This window comes from Polypterus senegalus, chromosome 3 (assembly GCF_016835505.1).
Source record: "Polypterus senegalus isolate Bchr_013 chromosome 3, ASM1683550v1, whole genome shotgun sequence".
In the NCBI taxonomy this organism is placed as follows: Eukaryota; Metazoa; Chordata; class Cladistia; order Polypteriformes; family Polypteridae; genus Polypterus; species Polypterus senegalus.
This window is the reverse complement of record NC_053156.1, coordinates 214,061,785-214,080,811: the sequence shown is the minus strand read 5'-3', so window position 1 is coordinate 214,080,811 and position 19,027 is coordinate 214,061,785. Positions and strand designations below refer to the sequence as shown.

General features: G+C 38.5%; 1 protein-coding gene across 2 annotated transcripts in view; it reads right to left on the bottom strand.

Moving 5' to 3' along the window:
* Nucleotides 1-5,030: 5,030 nt before the first annotated feature.
* The window catches only part of kif25 (kinesin family member 25), a 49,781-nt gene continuing 35,784 nt past the window's right edge, over nt 5,031-19,027 (bottom strand). Inside the window, exons 9-15 of one of the 2 annotated variants that reach the window (XM_039748420.1) lie at nt 17,610-17,684; nt 16,381-16,524; nt 15,559-15,735; nt 13,835-13,989; nt 11,071-11,235; nt 5,898-6,053; nt 5,031-5,451 (exon numbers count right to left, since the gene is read on the bottom strand). In XM_039748420.1, the coding sequence (XP_039604354.1) occupies nt 5,294-5,451; nt 5,898-6,053; nt 11,071-11,235; nt 13,835-13,989; nt 15,559-15,735; nt 16,381-16,524; nt 17,610-17,684 (1,030 nt within the window). In that variant the 3' untranslated portion in view covers nt 5,031-5,293. Of the gene's footprint in view, nt 5,452-5,897; nt 10,899-11,070; nt 11,236-13,834; nt 13,990-15,558; nt 15,736-16,380; nt 16,525-17,609; nt 17,685-19,027 lie in introns of those variants that run through there. The other variant, XM_039748421.1, reaches the window with a different exon arrangement.

Here is a 19,027-nt window from a genome sequence, read left to right as displayed (position 1 = left end):
ACTGATATTTTTATACATGGTCCCCCTATCTTCAGGAGCTCAAAAGTATTTTGGACAAAGTAACATAATCTTAAATATGATTATTTACATATTTGGATGAAAATCCAAACTGTAAAGAAGTCTGGAGCTCATAGGCATTTCCAAGTGCTGGCTTTCCACCCTAGTGATACTTTGCCAGGCCTTCACTGCAGTTGCCTTCAGTTCAGTGAAACGCATGTCCAGTTGTGTTGAGGGCACTTGACTGACCTGGCCATTGAAGAACATTCCACTTCTTTGCTTCTCTATCTGTACTGTAAAGTGTCATCATTTCATTTTTGTAGCATTTGACTGAATCTGAGTGGAGCTCTCCTTCTCTCACAGGAAGTGACTTTAATAAAAAAATTGGTTCATTATATTCTTTATTGTATTTGTATTTTCACCTGTCATGGAATAAAAATTCATTATGGCTCTATAGTATGACATCTGTGATGGACTGGCACCCTGTCCACAGTTTATTTCTGCCTTGTGCCCTGTGATAGGCACCAGCAGACCCTTGTGACCCTTCAGGACTACGCACGTTAGAAAATGACCGACCGACCGACTGACTGACCTAATAAAACAATTTTATTCAGACCCCAGTTAGCCCACCTCATACTACGAATGTAGTCTGAGTGCTAATCAAGGTAGCATACATTCAATTATTTGTATGCTAACAGCTAATAAACCAGAGTATAATTATTTGTTCGTATTTTGACACTGCAGAGACTGGAAAAAAATTGGACCAAAATGTTTTTTATACTTCTAAACTGAGCCAAAAACAAAATTTCAATCACTCTGTGCTCTAATTTGATTCCTAAAAAGGAACAGTTGGCAAAGACAGAAACATGAAAAAAATGCAAATTTCAACAAGGAGCCTAACAGGGTTATAGTTCAGTCAAATCTCAGACGTCATGTTTCTGGAGTTTTGATGAAACTGTGGAATAAAGAAGGCTGAAAAAAAAATAACAGCGATGTTATACGGCTGAATGGCTGTTGTGTGTCACGTTATGGGAGACTCCTGCTGTGCTGTGCTCTGCCCTCAGTAATTACTGTCTGTTAATGTCGTTCTCTGCAAAAGGTATTTTGTAAATGCGTTGCAATTTTTTTTTATCATTTTTTATTTTACCTTTTTGTAAATGCTTTGCAGTGAAATTAGGGTTAGGGTTATACAATATTTACACGTTTTTGTTAAATTATTATAACTATATAGTAAACACAAAACTGTATAATGTTAAAAATATATAAATATATACTGCTCAAACAAAATGAAGGGTACACTTGGTCGTCACAGTCTAACATCAAGTCAGTTAAGCTCCAGGGATATCAATCTGTCCAGTTAGGAAACCTAAGCGACTGTGAATCAACTTCACCTGCTTTGGAGCAAATAAAAGTGACTTCTGGTACACTGGAGAGGCAATAGCAAGACACCCCCAGAAAGGGAATGGACTCAGACAATCGCACTCTTCTTATCCTTCTTGACTGATTCTTCTCCAGGTTTGCGTTTTGCTAGTGTCCTTGTCACTACTGGTAGCATGAGGCGGTACCTGCAGCCGATTCAACTTGCACAGGTAGTCCAGCTCCTCTAGGATGGCACAGTGGCGTCACAAGGAGGTTTGCCGTGTCTCCCAGCATAGTCTCGAGAGCATGGAGCAGATACCAGGAGATGGAGAGCTGGACAGGGCAGAAGGACATCAACCCAGCAGCAGAACCAGTATCTGCCCATTTATGCGAGGAGGTAGGGGAGGCGCACGGCCAGTGTCCTATAAAATGACCTCCAGATGGCTACTGGTATGAATATTTCTGACCAAACTGTCACATCCTCTACTGGGACCTGTACTCACAGCTCATCACCATGCAGCTCAATTGGCATTCGCCAGAGGATACATAATTGGCACTTCCGCCATTGATGCGCCGTTCTTTCTGCAGGTTCACACTGAGCACACGTGACATACATGAAAGAGACTGGAGATGCCTGCAGATGACTGGTTTGGTAGCGGGTCAGTGATGGTCTGGGGAGGTATAGCCTTGGAGGGCCACACAGACCTCCACATGCTAGGCAATGGTATCTAGATGACTGGTTTGGTAGCGGGTCAGTGATGGTCTGGGGAGGTATAGCCTTGGAGGGCCACACAGACCTCCACATGCTAGGCAATGGTATCTATTAAGTTACCAGGATGAAATCCTCAGAGCCTCATGTGGCCAGTGTCGGCTCCTGGATGACGATAACATTTGATGCCACTAACTGGCCTGCACATTTCCCAGACCAGAATCCAATTGAGAACCTCTGGGACATTATGTATCAGTGCATCTGACACTGCCAAGTAGTGCCATCGACTGATCCAGCTCTGTCTCATCAGAAGCATGCCTAGATGATGGCAGGAGTGCAGCAATGCACATGGGGGCCATACACACTACAGCGTCACATTATGAGCTGCCGTGGTGAAATTCACTCAAGTTGGATCAGCCTGGCGTTTCAGTTTTTGACTCTGACTTTCGGGGTGATGTTGAATTCAGCCCTCAGTTGACCATTGTTACACCATTTTGTTCTCAAAAAATGACACGGTATTACTCGGTAAAGATTTTTCACATGAATATTTAGTTCATCGAGATCTAATGTGTGATTTAAGTGTTCCTTTAATTTTATTTATACTTAAGGGACACTTTAATTGCAACCTGCTTTTTTATCAGTGACATTTTTATACATTACTGGTTCATCGTGTTGTATTTTCATTACTAATTTTCCTCCATTTTCTGGACCTCCTCTGTGGATGACAGTGTCTCAGGGTCCCAGAGCCGATCCTAGCAGTGTGTTTTTAAATTCATATCCTCTACTCAAACCCGCAAGCATGTTGCTAGCGTTTACAGATTTCTATTCAATTCTGCACTCCTTCTGTCATTTTCCCCATTGTGCAGGCGTCTCAATAGGCTACTGAAGATATCAAGTCAGATTTGGCTGCTAGATGTTGGTGCTGCTGACACCCCCAAAAATGCCTTCAGGTCTTCGGGAGGCAAACAGACTAGAATTGCAATACTTGTGTTGTTTTTCCATGTCACAGCTAGAAGTGGACGAAACCTTCTTTGCATTGCTTTGTTCCTGCATGTCCTTCAAAATTTTCTTTTTCATTTTAGAGATCCCCTGGATGCTAAAGGTCAAATTGTGTGCTACTGCTGTGACTGAATATGATCTGCTCTAAACGTCCATTTAGTACCACTGCAGAGGGTATGGTTTGCTTATCTCCTCCTCCTCCTCCGGCCCAAATATAAGAGATCTGAGCTGAGCATCTTATTAAAGTAGGACAAGAGATTTATGGAACTGGAAGCACACAGAATCTGAATAAATGGCTGCACAAATACCAGAATTCTAGAAACCAGCAGATTCTAAGCAAAATGAGGACACTGGTCCAGAAGAGAGATGTTGGGAAGATAAACCGGTCATAACATGAGCAGAGGCTGGCCACTCCTGGCGCTCCTTTCACTAATACAGTCACACACACCGTCATTGCCTCTCATCTGCAGTAATCATTCGCTGTCTGCCTACCACTGACTGCACATATTCAAGTCACTCTTAGTTTTGGAGAATCTTCTTGCTGTTTTTTGTTGTCATATGTATGAAAGACCAACTTGTATTGTAAATGATCAAATTTCACTTAATTTATTTTGGAGTGCAATGCGAAAAAATAAAATAGTCAGAAGGCTGTCTAGATATTACTGTGGTGGTGTACATGCTTCTCTAAAAGTACTAAATCAAACAGAAACCATTTTTAATCCCAAAATCTTGTGCTAGGAAACTGGAGCCCCCTACTGGAAGACCAAGAAAGTTAAACACCATGAGGGAGAAAACAGTGTCTAATGGGCACAAGCTCTTATCTTTTGATTTTTATTTTGTACATTAGGTGTATTTAAATATGGCTTTGTCAGAGGGATGTAAAGAGAATGGAGCTTAATCTAATATTTACATTTTCACTTCAGTTAGGAAACGTGAATGGAGATAATAAAAACTATATTGTTTGACTGACTACAAATTCAAAATGGGGAAAAAGTGAGTGGTTGAGAAATGTTTACTATTGGGATAATGACGCACAATTTTCAAAAGTACAGTGCAAATGGACCAAATCGCCCGCTCTCAACATACCAGCCGATCAGTAATATGATATCGTCAAACGTTTCTTGTCAACAGGATCAATTTAACTGTGGGCTCCATTTTACTTGACTTGTAAACTCAATGCAGCTGCAGTTTGAAGTGATGTCTGACCATCGCACTCCCTGAAACTCTTCTATATCAACTATCAAAAGCATCTACAGCATGTGACAAAAATGCTATATTGGAAATTTTTAATTACTTTTTGTATAATGTGGTAAATCCACAGTAATACAGTAGACACAGTAATGTACAGGCCAGGGGTGTCAAACTCCGGGCCTGGAGGGCCACTGCAGTGGCTGCAGGTTTTCATTCTGACCCTTTTCCCAATCAGTGACCAGTTCACTGTTAATTAACTTTTTTTCCCCTTCATTTTAATAGCCTTGTTTTTAAGGATTCAGTCCTCTTAATTGATTTGTTTCTTCATTAAATGGCAGCCAAACAGAAATGTGATGTGAAACGAGCCAACAGATGACCAGTTAAATTGGGCCCACAAACTCCAACCAATTTCACTCCAGCTAATCTCTTAATGAGAAGCCAATTCTTGCTGTTAATTAAACCCATTATTTAATTCCATGGCTTGTTGCTGCTGTCATTCTGCCACAGAAGACTTTTCCAAAATCGATGATTTTCTGTTTTTTTCTAAGAACGCCGTCAAAATGTTTTGGTGATCTAAGAGATCAGCGTTACAGAGACCATCACCTTTCTTTACTTTCAGATATTGTGCGATGGGCACAGGGGAGCTGGTCATGTGGCGGCTGTTTTGTGTCTCATTATTGTTTGGTTGCTAATTAAGGGAAAAGAGACAACTAAGGGGTCTGAGTTAAGTTAATTAAAACTAAAGCAAAAGACATTAATTAGCAGCAAAAACTAGTCACTAATGAATAAGATGGTTAGAATGAAAACCTGCAGCCACTGCGGCCCTCCAGGACCAGAGTTCAACACCAGTGGTATAGGCATTGTATCTGAAAAGGTCACAAAAACAAATGGCACGGAATGTCTTGGACTTGTTTGGGTTGTTTATTGCTATGGCTGGTTATTAATAGCAATAAATAAAAAGACAACAGGCTTTTTGCCATGTAAACATTATATAAAGTGTGAAGTGGACTGAGGGTCAATAAGGTGTCTGTTCAATGTTCATCGAAATTTAAGGGAGCCATTTGCATTCTTCTTTTTAGGCTGACCTTTTTGAACTTGACGTGCTCGACAGCCAAAATATAAACTCTGAAGTGACTCTGCAATGTACTTCTGAGAAGGTGAAACACAAAGCAACACAAGGAATTTTGCATCTCCTCCTAGATAAGAAACAGAGAACATTATCAGAAACCCTTTCAGCTCAAAGCCAACAATATATTAATACTGTACACGCCATAAAAACATCTTTCTAATCCACAGGTTTCAGTCTACTATTCAACTATTAGAAAACAGGATGTGTTTCATGCGCAACCTTCCATCAACGAAACACTTGAAAAATTACTCTAGAGGTGATGGTATTCAAGGATTGAGTTTCTTAAAACCGCACCATTTGTGTTAATTCTTTTGTGATGAATGTGTACAAAATGTACCTTGAGCAGGGGAAAGGCACTATATAAATAAAGTATTATTAAATATTTCTACAGTGCACAATATAACTTCACCAATTACACCAAAAGTAAAGTTTTGTTTTCGGGTAAATAAATATTTTATCATATTCAAATATACAGCATTTCAAAGTAATGATGGTTAGACTAGAACTGTTTACCTATGGAATCCTGGAGCAGGTAAGTTAGCTTGCTGTTTCTGTAAGGTATGTGAGGCCTTTGCTCTGCTAACGCTCCAAGTACATCTGCTAAGGCTGATAAACTGCGGTTAATAAAAGAGGTTTCCAGAAGGGCTGCGCCAGTTACACCAGACATTGCTGTGAGGGGGGAAATGAAAGTTAATTCTTAAATCTCCAAAACATGTTCAGTTCTGTAAAAACATGCTGTGGTAAATATTAAGAAGCCTGGCAAGTCATACTTACATAAACTAAAGGATGCTATCTATATAATAGGACGAATGTAACCTGTAACTGTTAACAACTGAATAAAGTACATTCAAAATATCAATACTACTCAGAGAGTAACCAAATTAGACAAGATCATACACTACTGAGGGGTAGACAACTACAGTATTTTACACTGAAAGTTAAAAATAGGTACCATAAAAATATTTAAGAAATAAACTCACAGAAATCAAAGCAAATAACAAAAATCAATTACCCTGTTTCACACCATTTGAAAATTTATCAACCCAACTTCTATAGGGTGTCCCAAAATTCACTCAAGATTTGAATTTGGCGCCATTTGTGCGGTAAAGTGTTGCCAATGGAAAAAAAAAAAAAGACAGCATGACAGCTCACAGTTCAGGGTTATTAAAAATGGAGCGCAACACGAACGAACAACGCGTTTTCATTGCTCAGCAATATTTTAAAAATAATGAAGGTTTGGCAGCTACAGTTTTCCTGGTCGTGTAATTTCCCGTTTTGGTGATCAAAATTGGCCGCCCAGATCATGCGATTTAACGCCTTTGGACTTTTTTCTTTGGGGTTTTTTGAAGTCTAAGGTTTATGCCATCAAGCCCACGACCACCCACACTTTGAAGGAGGTAATTGAGTGTTGTATCAATGAAATTCAGCCACATTTATGCAAAACGGTCATGGAAAATTTTGACAAAAGAGTGCGTATGTGCAGCAAAGCTGTGGAGGCCATTTACCCGATATGCTATTCCATACATAACCCTATACTGTATACCCGGGGTACTCAATAGGCGGACTCCGGTCCGCATCCGGACCCAAATACGGTTAAATCTGGACCGACACCAAAACATTCAAATTTAATCATAATCCAAATGAGTTTTCAATGAAGTGCGCAATTGTGATTCCACGCGATATATCTTTGAGGTTTCTACTCGGTTTGGCTGCTTCATCTATGTCCAATCACAGCAGCTGTAATAGTATTGTTATAGCAACGTTCCCACTACTCCCCGCCTCCCCCCCAATACTCGCTTGCTCGCTCGCTCATTCACGGCAGCCAGATTTATGTACCGGTCACGTGCTCTGGGTCAGGCCGGTGAACAGGCAGTCTCATCACTCGCAGGCAGTGCAAATTTCGATAACTGAATTTTTTTTTTGCTGACTGAAAGTGAAGATAGCTGGCTCAAGACAGTACATTGATAAGAAAAGAAAAGTTGATTTTGAAAACCGTGAATTTAAGAGTGAGTGGACAGAAAAATATGCGTTCGTGCTCCCCGTGGGAAGCAGAAAACCAATGTGTTTAATCTGCAACGAGACGGTAGCAATAATCAAAAGTGGTAATGTGAAACGCCATTATGAAACCAAGCATGCACATTTCGAACAAAATTACCCTCAGAACTCAGAGGTAAGGACCATAAAAATAAACCAGCTGAAATCATCATATGAAGCTACAAGCAGTGTAATAGTTAGATCAGCCACACAACAGGAGCCCCACTAAGAGTAGCATGGGTCCTGGGAAAAAACAAGAAACCCTTCTCTGATGCTGAAGTAGTCAAAGAGTGTATGAGTGAAGTGGTGACTGCTCTGTTTGAAGGGACTCAAAAGGATGAAATAATCCAGAAAATAAACCAAATACCCTGTTCTGATTCCACTGCTGCAAGACGAACTGAAATACTCGCTGATGATTTGCTTGAACAACTTAGTTCTGCTATAAAAAAAGCCAAATTCATTTCATTGGCTGTGGATGAATCCACAGACATCACGGACAATGCACAACTCATGGTCTTTGTCAGATTTTTTGATGAAGAAAAGGGAGAATTTCATGAAGATGTTTTGGGTCTCACAAACCTCCATGGACACACAAAGGGGGATGATATCTATGAAGCAGTGACACTGATGCTTAGAGACAGAGCGATAGACCCGAAGCATGTTGTTTCCATTGCTACTTATGGCGCACCATGTATGATTGGGAAAGAGAGGGGATTAGTGTCACGCTTGAGAACTCACCACCCTGACCTCATGGCATACCACTGCATAATTCACCAGATGGTTTTGTGTGCCAGCCTTGGAGAAAGGTACTCAGAAGTCATGACAACAGTCATGAAACTAGTCAATTATCTGAGAGCATCCTCTGCTTTGCAGCATCGTTCATTGCGCTTATTTCTAATAGAGGTGAATGCAACATTTGATGATTTGCTCCTTCACAACAATGTCCGGTGGCTTAGTAAAGGCAAGGTACTGGAGCGTTTTTGGGCACTGCGGAAAGAGCTGGAGACATTTCTGTTGGATCAGAAGAGTGCAAAAGCCAAACCGTTTGTGGATTTCATGAAGAATGACGAGAAAATGGAAATTGTTGCTTTTCTAACGGACATTACTTCCCATCTTAATGACTTTAATATGAAGCTCTGAGGCAAAAACAGCACAGTGTGTGACCTCATGTTAGCTGTCCGTGCTTTCCAGAGGAAGCTGGAGGTGTTCAAATGTGACTTACAGCAGGACCTGCTTCACTTCCCAAGACTTTTGCCTTTTTTTGGAGTTCTCTATTTGAAATTTGACCGTCACTTTTGCGGACCTCAGACTGAACGGAAATTTAGTAAGTGGACCTTTCAAATTTATATTTGAGTAGCCCTGCTGTATACTTTATGAATCAATTAAAAATTTACAATTTTTAATTAAAAACCTGTGTTCTCTATCTCTATCAAAATTACTTCTTGCGTGAATTTGGGGACACCTTTACCTAACCTGTTTATAAATGGAAAAAAGTCACATTTAATGGAGCTGGCGCAGTGGTTAAAGCTTTGGTCCTCAGACCCTGAGGCTGTGGGTTCAAATCCCACCACTGACACTGCACAACCCCGAGCAAGTCATGTCACGTCACGTCACGTCACGTGGCTCTGCTCCACTTGGAAAAACAAAAGAAACATAACCAATTGTATCACAAATATCGTAAGTTACAAATAACTAAATGTAACGTTGGAAAAGTCCAAGTCACACTGAAGGCACAGCAAAGTGAGAGAAGAGCTTTCTCAAGCCAGAGATGGCGAGGCTTACAAACTTAGTATAATATTTAGTACACATTTCTTTAATTTTTTTTTTTTTTTTTAAACGAGGTGACACAATTTCACAATGGACAGCACTACTCTTACACATCCCCACACTTCTGAGTCTGAATCTCACCCAGAAGTCTGCCTGTGCAGACTTTGTACTTCCTCTGACATCAAAGAGGCATGAAAGTTTGTTTAACAGGGGACTCCGTCCTGTCTAACTGGGGGTGTGAGTCCGAGTGTCCTTTGCATTATACCCGACACTGTTAAAAAAATCTCCTGGCTCTACAATCCTAAATTTGATTTAAGTGAGGCTGAAAATAGATGAATTAAGAGATGTTTTCTATCAGTATGTTTCCATGATGACATTGCAACTTTCCAGTTTTGGTAAAAATTAAGTCTCGCTGCAATATGTTACTGTCAACAGGAACGTTGTCTGAAAGTATGCAGGGCAGCAGCGCATGATACAGGTTTCATACAATCTTCTAACTGATGTTCAGTTAGTTCCACATGGAGCAGAAACATGCTTACCATTGCAGAGTGGTCACAATGCCAATGTGATTAATGACACAACTAAACAGGCTCTTACAGTAAATACCACCATTAGAAATGACAGATGTTTATGCGGTGACAATACTCAATGCAATTTCATTTTAATGCAGGAATTACAATATGGTAATACAGCGGGGCCCCATATCTCACAGTGACCTGAATTCACTTCCCTGCCCAGTCAGTGTTTCTATAAGTTGTACATTATCCCAAAAACGTCAATAACAGATTAACTAGCACATGTACATTGACGTGACGTAAGAATGTTTAAGAATAAAGGTGAACTGTAAGGAATACAAGCAGAGCTCAATTACGCTACAATGCAAATATATCTGTGGTGCAGCTTCATTTCTTTCTGCATTGAGTTACATTTAAGAGAGGCACAAGAAGAATTATATATAGTATGCAGTTCTAGAAATGTTTGTCTTACTTTACCAATGCTTCCTGATTCCCTAAAGGAAACACACTTCTCTTCACGGTCTGGTAGCTATTTGCTCCAACTACCTTTAATGTAGTTCTAAGGAATGTTAATACATCTTCATCAATGCTTTGGATGGTTTGTGAATTAATGCCTTAGGTTTTGTGAAGCTTACCCACCATTATAAATGGTAACAATAAAATCTGTGCTCTCTTATAGGTATCTTTGTAAAGTTCCCACCTGCCCAACTATTTGCGAGAGGCCACTCTGGGTGCCAAGGCATAGGCTGTTGTAGGTGGCGAGACAGCTAAACCTTCACTTTGCTTGAATTAGACTTTGGGGTTTAACAGTCACCCAAACCCCATCATGTAAAGGTGTGTACACTCATACAGCCATGGTGTAGAAAGGGATTTTTCCTTATTCTCTCAAAAAATTATTTCAGCCTTAACATCAATGAAAACTGAAAGTTCAGTAACTATGTGTACACTTCTGATATCCACTATTTCATGTTTACTTCTAGAATTCATATGATTTAAGACCTTTAAAGCAGAAAACAACACAACTGTTTATATTTATTCTCGGGTTGATGGCACTCCTAGTGTGGACTGATAATAATGAATTACTTCTCTCTGTACATTTAGAGACACTTCTAGCCCAGCACACAGATGGCTGCCTCAAGCATATGTGCTTTTAGCTTTCTGCCATTAGGAGGTGGAGCTGGTAAAGCAGCTGAATATCCTGAAGGGAATAAAGAACACAAATTATTATTTAAGTAAAGCCACTTCATTTTGACTGTTTGCTTACTCTGCAACCAAAACTTCTTATAAAACATTAAAAAAATAGAAAGGATTTCCTAGTCTTTTTGAAATTAAATTTTGAATCATACCATCCCTTGTGACTAATTACTTACCAACACATTCACTGCCTGCAAGATCAACTAGTTCTAATTTCATTTTCATACGCTTCGAGTGTTCTGGCACCAATACAATATTTGGCTTTGGTGGAGAAAGCTGGACATATTCCTCTGTATTTTTAATTGATGAACAATTGTGATATGATGACTCCTGTTCATTTTCTGAAGAGAAGGGTTTAAATGAAAAACAAGGCAGGTAGATTAGCATTTAAGAAATGTGCTAGACTTATTGATGAGACTAGGAAGATAAGAAACAGTGCTCATAATATGTATACAGGCTTTCTAAAAAATTCATCTCTTCTCCAGAGACATGTTTTTTCTTACTCCTGAAACACCTTACTTAAGTAGGCATCATGATTTCGTTTTAAACTTCATTTAAAATAACTAGCCACTGACAAACATATTATTTCAGTTGATGGCTCGAAACATGATTTGCACCTCTCACAAATATCATTTTGTAAAACGTAACAAAGGTAAATATATGTTGCATATACAACACACTAAGGTTATTAATACTATTGAAGTTGTATTTATTTTTAAATATAAATTTAGGCTAAAATGATTGTACAGTGACATTGATCACATAGTGAATTAATTATACACTGTATAAACAAATGAAGTTTTTAATATTAGATGTAATTAATACAGACATCAAGTAACAACACTCCAGTCTGACTCAAATCAAGCAGCCCTCTGGTGTAGAAGTCATTAGCTGCTACCTTTGTGAGAGCTAAATCTATCATCTGCAAATACTCAGAGCAGCTATGTGCATGCATGTAAAGAGCAGGTGAACCTTTCCTGTCTCCAACTGGGCAGCGACATTAGCAGGACTCTCTAATACACTGCGCCTCAACTTCTATCTCTATGGCACGTATCCAATGGTTTGTGAGCATCTACAGTGGCATGGAAAAGTTTGGGCACCCTTGTTTAAAATGTCTGTTACCGTGAATAGTTAAGTGAGGAGAAGATGAACTGATCACCAAAAGTTAAAGATGACCCATTTCTTTTCAGCATTTTATGAAAGATTAGCGTATTGTTTTTGTTTTTTTACAATTGTGCGGTGAAAAAAGGAAAGGAGCAACATGCAAATGTTTGGGCACCCCAAGATATGTCCGGTTTCAGATAACTGGTCGCAGACTTTACTTAACTTGTTAGTACTATGGCTTGTTCGAATCATTGTTCGGAACCTGAACAGCCATGGGCTCCTCTAAGCAGCTGCCTAGCACTCTGAAAAATAAATAATTGATGCTCACAAAGCAGGAGAAGGCTACAAGAAAGTAGCAAAGTGTTCGCAGGTAGCTGTTCCCTCAGTTCATAATGTTATTAAGAAGTGGCAGTTAACAGGAATGGTGGAGGTTGTGATAAAACTGTTCATTGGATTGCTAGAAAATCAATTAACAAACCTCCACCCCGGGGATGTTACTAAGTACTGACCATGTCAGGTGACCAAACTTCTGCTTCAGGCCTTTTTCATTTTTTTGGTATTTTGCACTTGTGAGTGATGGAAATAAAAATGTAATCTTGCTTAAAATATTAAACAAATGTGTCATCTTTAACTATATGCCTTTTGGTGATCAGTTCATCTTCTGCTCACTTAACTATTCACAGTATTATTTTAAGCATCGGTGCCCAGATTTTTGCATGCCACTCATATGGGGGCACCCAGAACAGGAAACCACCCTCATGTGAAATGTCAGTTTTCAGAGAAAATGCTATGCATAGAGATTAGTCTGACTTTACTGAGGTGGTATTTTTCAGCCTCTCAGCAGGCAAGCCACATTATTCATGACATCCCTAAGAGGCTGTTTTGTTCATGTGGATTCATCTACCAGACTGGTGTTGCAAAAGACCTCACCACATTTATCTTGTGGGTGGTTGGCAGATATGGTTTACTGTATAATCATAATTCAGTCACATATTTTGTCAGAGATGAACCAAAACACTACATTCCCTGCTACTATACAGGGTATGTACAGGCCAGAATATTTACTTTCAATGTGATGGATGCAAATTCCAAAACTGAGTGACCTTTTCATTAGTCTAATTTTCCAGAATACCGGCACATGTACTATGAAAATGTATGAAGGCACTGATTCTTACAACCATACTTGTTATCTTATTGTTTTTAATTGTAATCATCTTGTGAATGTGTATAAAAAGTTCTGCATAAAGTGTGATTTTTTTTTTGTTTAGTAAAATGTGGTTACAATAGGCTTATAGGTGTTTTTGTCATGATGAAACTACTTCACGCTGCATACAGTCAAGTATTCTGTACAAAAGAAAATATTAAATGTCAAGAAACATGCTAATCTGGTCCAATAAAAATAAAAGTTACCCATATACACATCAAATCCTTTAAAAGCAAGATTACATTCGCCTTTTAATGGAGTGCTGTCTGTCATACAACAATGAGTGGTACCACGCGGAGCTGGCTCATAGTACAGAGCATGACGTGGAGGCTGGAATGATAAAGAGAGTATGGTAGGCGCTCTTCTCTTTCTTAGTATCTTACTTTCCTGCCTCGCTATGCCAGAGTTTGAAAACTGGACACTTTTCTGACAAAACTGCTTTACATGCAGTGGCTGAAAGTGAATGCCACTTGCCTGATTTCAGCTTGTATAAGCTCCAGGAAGTCATGCTTTCATTGTCAAGGCTAACAGACTGTGACATCTCAATCCAATTTCAGTACTGTATAAGCAGTTCAAAGCAACTTTTGGTAGACCAAACAATAATTTAAAAATTAGATGGAAAAAAATCTTACCCATGCCTCTAGGTGTAGGGCCATGCATTGTAACAGTAAGGGTAACAATCAGGTGAGAGCGAGAGGAGTCAGTGTGGACCAGTGTTGGATGTTTCACTCGGCGTTGCATCCCAAGGTTTAAGAAATACATGATTTCAGTTACATTTTCTACTCGCCTATGTGGGAAGTTAAACAAACAAGCTTACAACAGGTAATTATGGATCTGCTTAGTTTGAGAAACACAAAACTAGTTAAACAATTTAACCAGTTAAATAAGTATACATGTATACAATCTGTTCTCCTGCTTCACAGGCAAATACATTGCCCAGGATTAACAAATATTTTCAATGCTTTTGAGATCACAATGGCATTTACTTTGAAATTTTATGGTCTCTGTGTTATATAAAGAATCTGACCTAAAACCAATGTTACAGTAATAATACCGACTATCTGTGGCACTACCCATATAAAGAAATCTAACATATATCAAGTTCAATTGTATGATATCAGCTGAAAGAAAATGAACGAGAGACCCTGTTTAAGGTAGGACTGAAAAAATGACCTTTTAGTCTCTTTGGTAAAACACAGTAAATGCAGACGCCTATTGTAATGTTAATGTCCTTTCTAATTAAATACTAGGGCACTTGTCTTTTAGACACAATATAGCTGGCAAGTTACATTCACACAAGAGTACAAAATAGCTTCATATTGATTAACATTACAGAAAAAAGTCATGTGAGAAAATTTTGGAAGAAAGGGCATATAAGAAATTTCAGGTGAATGACTGGAGTCTTGGCTAAAATAATAAGAAACAAAATACATATGAAATTTAGTCAGTCATACTCAAACACAGTGAGAAGAGGAGGTTACTAATAAAAGAACTATTTAAAATATTAAAAAATGAAACTAAATAACACAAACCTATTTCATCCAGGTATCAAATGTTGCTATTATGGTATGCTCTTTGTAACAATAAAGTATAAAACAACATTTAAAACATCAGTGTGTCTTGAAGGGAGTTAAAGGCAAAGCGGTTAAAGATTCTGTATATGAGTGCAGTTTTGTGTACGTGCTACATTGTGTAATTAAAAAAGGAGCTGCTTTTCGTAAACAAGCTCATATGAAAAGAGAGATCAGCAGCCAGAACATCAGGTATAAAGACCGTGTTAACTTAAATAAAGGTAAGTACAAAAAGCACAGGCGTCTCAATAAGCAAGAATACTGTAACGGGTTACATTTTATAGCATGGTAAACAAGTTGACAAGGTCAGGAAAGTGAAAATCTTCAGCAAACAAAAATACAAATGAAAAAAATCCAAACAATGGGTTTTAAATTGGTTCTGGTGTTGTTACTACTAATATTTTTTACTAAATTGACTCATTTTAAACAAACTCCAATTTTTTATTTTTCTCATTTTCTGCTTCAATCTAGGAATTCCCAAAAGGATTTTGACTTTTGATAAATATCTAAAAAATAATTTATGCTTTACAAATGGAATGGGTAAGCTTTAATAATCTTGCTTATTATGACATTCTAAAACATTTTGTACATTTAAGCCTTGGATGGCTAACAAGCAAACAGAAGGAAATCGTACCAAAGGGATTGTTCCTCTAGAATATTTACTGGCATTTGAGCCTGTTTCTGTTCTCTGTTAAATGTTGCTATTTTGGCAGAATAATGACAGAAAACTCTACAATGAAAGAAATAAGCTATTCTGTTTTGAAATCTGTAATAAAAATACTCACTCATACGTCAAAGATGGCACACTGCTCCGTCCATTAACCATTGTGATAACGTCCCTCTTGATGCTTCGCATTGTCCCATCACTGTCTTTTGCTAGCAGATCGAACACTTCATTATTGTAAATTTCCACAATAGAAACCTCCACAGAATAGTGGCACGTTTCTCTTTCAGAAATAAACCTGCAGTTAATCAAAAAAACTTATCAGGTCTTGTAACAAAATAATGGACCTCCAGGTGGAGCTGCATTTATATTTATAGCACATACCTGAGGTGTCACCGGCTGCACTCAGGTCCCAGTCCAGGTAGTCCGTCATGTGGTGGATGCGGCAACATGCTCTCAGCACATGCTCCCAACTTACCTTCTTTTGAAAAGAGTAGGGCTTAGTGCAATGTCCTGGCTAAATTGCCCCTCACAGCCTTGTCTATTCTGGTCCACTAGTCATCCTCTGTCACTAACTGTCTCTCTCTCTCTCTCTCTCTCTCCGTCACTCTCTCCTTTACTACCTAATAGTTATAGTGTGGTGAGTGTACTGGTACAATAATGGCTGCTGTCACATCATCCAAGTGGGTGCTACACACTGGTGGTGATTGAAGTGGTTCCTCCCTTGTCAAAGTGCTTTGAGTAGCCAGAAAAGCACTATATCAATGTAATTATTATTATTATTATGTGCTATTATTAAACTTAAGAAGGTTATGGAATGGATGGATGAACATCTTGCCTATTTTAACAACACACTGAAATACAAAAATGTTACAATCACAGTCACTTGTAACAGTTTAACTGAATATAAGTCCTATCATAACAGAAAAACAACAATTCTTACTTGAACAACTCTTTAGCTGATTTGGGGATAATTCCTTCTTCTGTAGGATCTTCAGAGTTTAAGTTGTCTTCACCAGGCGGCCCCATCATTGTGTATGTTTTTCCACTGCCTGTCTGGCCATATGCCATTATACAAACATTATATCTGTAATGCAATTATCATTAGATTCAGGAATAATTTCAAATAAACACTGTCGCTACATTAAAAAGTTTTCTAGTGTTATAAATACCTGCCATAATTCTTAAAAATATTTCAACAGAAACAAATCTAAATATGTTATGAGTGAAAACACCCAGAATGCATTATTGAACTTACAAAACCTAAACCTTTGCATACTTTTATTTTGTCCTACATGTATTTAATGAAATTTGGCAAATCCTGTATTTATTTTTGGGCTTTACCAAAAACAAAATGGGTGGCACAGTGGCCACAGCTGTTGCTTAATAGATTCATGCAATCTACTCAGATCTTGTGTCCATTTTCTGTTTGGTGTGCAGTTTGCACATTCTCCCAGTCTCTGCATTCTTCTCCAACATCCACAAAGATAGACTGTTAAGTTAACTGGCAGCCCATCCTGGGTTACTTCCTGCCTTACACTCAAAGCTATCAGAATAGACTCTGTGCCCCTGTGACCCTAAATTAGATTAAGCAGGTATAAATTAAGATGTCAATATAGTATAGTGTAAACAGTGAAATGTAAAGGACACTATCTAGAAAGAAAAAAAGTGCAAATTAAGCTTCTTTTTATTTCTGTCTGTTTCAGTGTCCAAGGAGTGATTGCAGAATGCCATGCTAGTTTAGTTTTCAGGCACTGCGTTCAATTAATCTAAACAGAGAATGGTTTCTTACTCAGTGCTCACTGTTTGTTAACCTCATATAGAATTGGACACTATTTCCTTGTTCTCATATTTATTTAAGAAAATAAATTGTTGGTCATCTAAGGAAGAAATGTCTGCACTTGAACAACATCCATCTGCTGCACCCACCCTGCAATTTATATTACATGCTTTTGAGCCTTGCTAATACTTTTATGCAAGAAGCTGTGTTGCTAATGAGAATTAAAAATCTGGTTCATGTACATAAGTTACGTAATAATTAAAAAAAAAAAAAAATTAATATTCTAAGCTCTAATCAGTAACATTTCAGTAACTTTAGGCTGACTTACTACATTCTGTGGAAACCGACAAAACATTCAAGTTGTTCTAAAAAATATAATTTTAGAGGTTTACCCGTCTAGAAGTGAAGTGATTAAAGGGCGCACATCAGCAAATACTACTTCTTGAGACTCTTCTGAGGAATACACTCTATGAAATAAACATTTTAAAACACATTAAGCCTAATTTAACAAGATGCAGTCTTCAATTTTGACTAACGCAAACCTCTAGAAATTTTAACTGTACAGTTGTTTATCTTCAGAAAGATCTATATTTCTAAATTATGGTCCATTTTTTCATAATGTAAGAATTCAAAAATGACTTTGCATGAAATGGATGGCACAGCAGCTATACATTGCACTGTCACTGCATAACATTGACCGGTATACTGCAAATTAAATGCCTGTGGAAACTTTCTTGAAAGACTGAGAAATTACAAATTATATAGCACACACATCGATCACACAGCAGCAACTCAATGCAACGCATTTAAGCATGTAGACAGTGTCAAAATGACCTTCTGAAGTTCAAGCCGAGCATCAGAATGGGAAGAAAAGTGATTTAAGTAAAAGTGATTTAAGTAACTTTGAACTTTGAACATGGTTGTTGTGACCAGACGGGCTGGCCTGAGTATTTCAGAAACTGAGGATCTACTGGGATTTTCATGTACACCCATTTCTAATGTTTACAGATAATGGTCCAAAAAAGGGAAAATATCCAGTGAACTGCTGTTCACTGGGCAAAAATGCCTTTTTGATGCCAAAGGTCAGATGAGAATGGCCAGGCTGGTATGAGCTGATAGAATGGCAACAGTAAACTCAAATAGCCACTCATTACAACCGAGGTATACAGAAGAGCTTCTCTGAACACACAACATGCCGAACCTTGAAGCAGATGTGCTACAGGAGCAGGAGACAACACCAGTTTGCATAGGCTCATCAAAATTGGCAATAGAAGACTGGAAAAACATTGCCTGGTCTGATGAGTTTCGATTACCGATGTGACATTCGGATGGTAGGGTCAGAAATTGTCATCAACACCATTAAAGCATGGATCCATCCTGCTTTTTATCAATGGTTCAGGCTAGTGGTGGCGCTGTAATGCTGCTGGGGATATTTTCTTGGCACACATTCAGCCCCTTAGTACCAATTAAGCTTAATTTAAATGCCACAGAATACCTTAACATTGTTGCTGACCATGTCGATGTCCATAGGACCACAGTGTACCCATCTTCTGACAGTTACTTCCACCAGGATAACGTGCCATGTCACAAAACAGAGATCATCTCAAACTGGTTTCTTGAACATGTCAATGAGTTCACTGTGCAAAATGGCCTCCACAGTCACCAAACATTAATCCAATTAAGCACCTTTGGGATATGATGGAATGCAAGATTCGAATTATAGATGTGCAGCCAACAAATCTGCAGCAACTGCATTATGCTGTCATGTCAACATGGACCAAAATCCCTGAAGAATGTTTCCAACACCTTG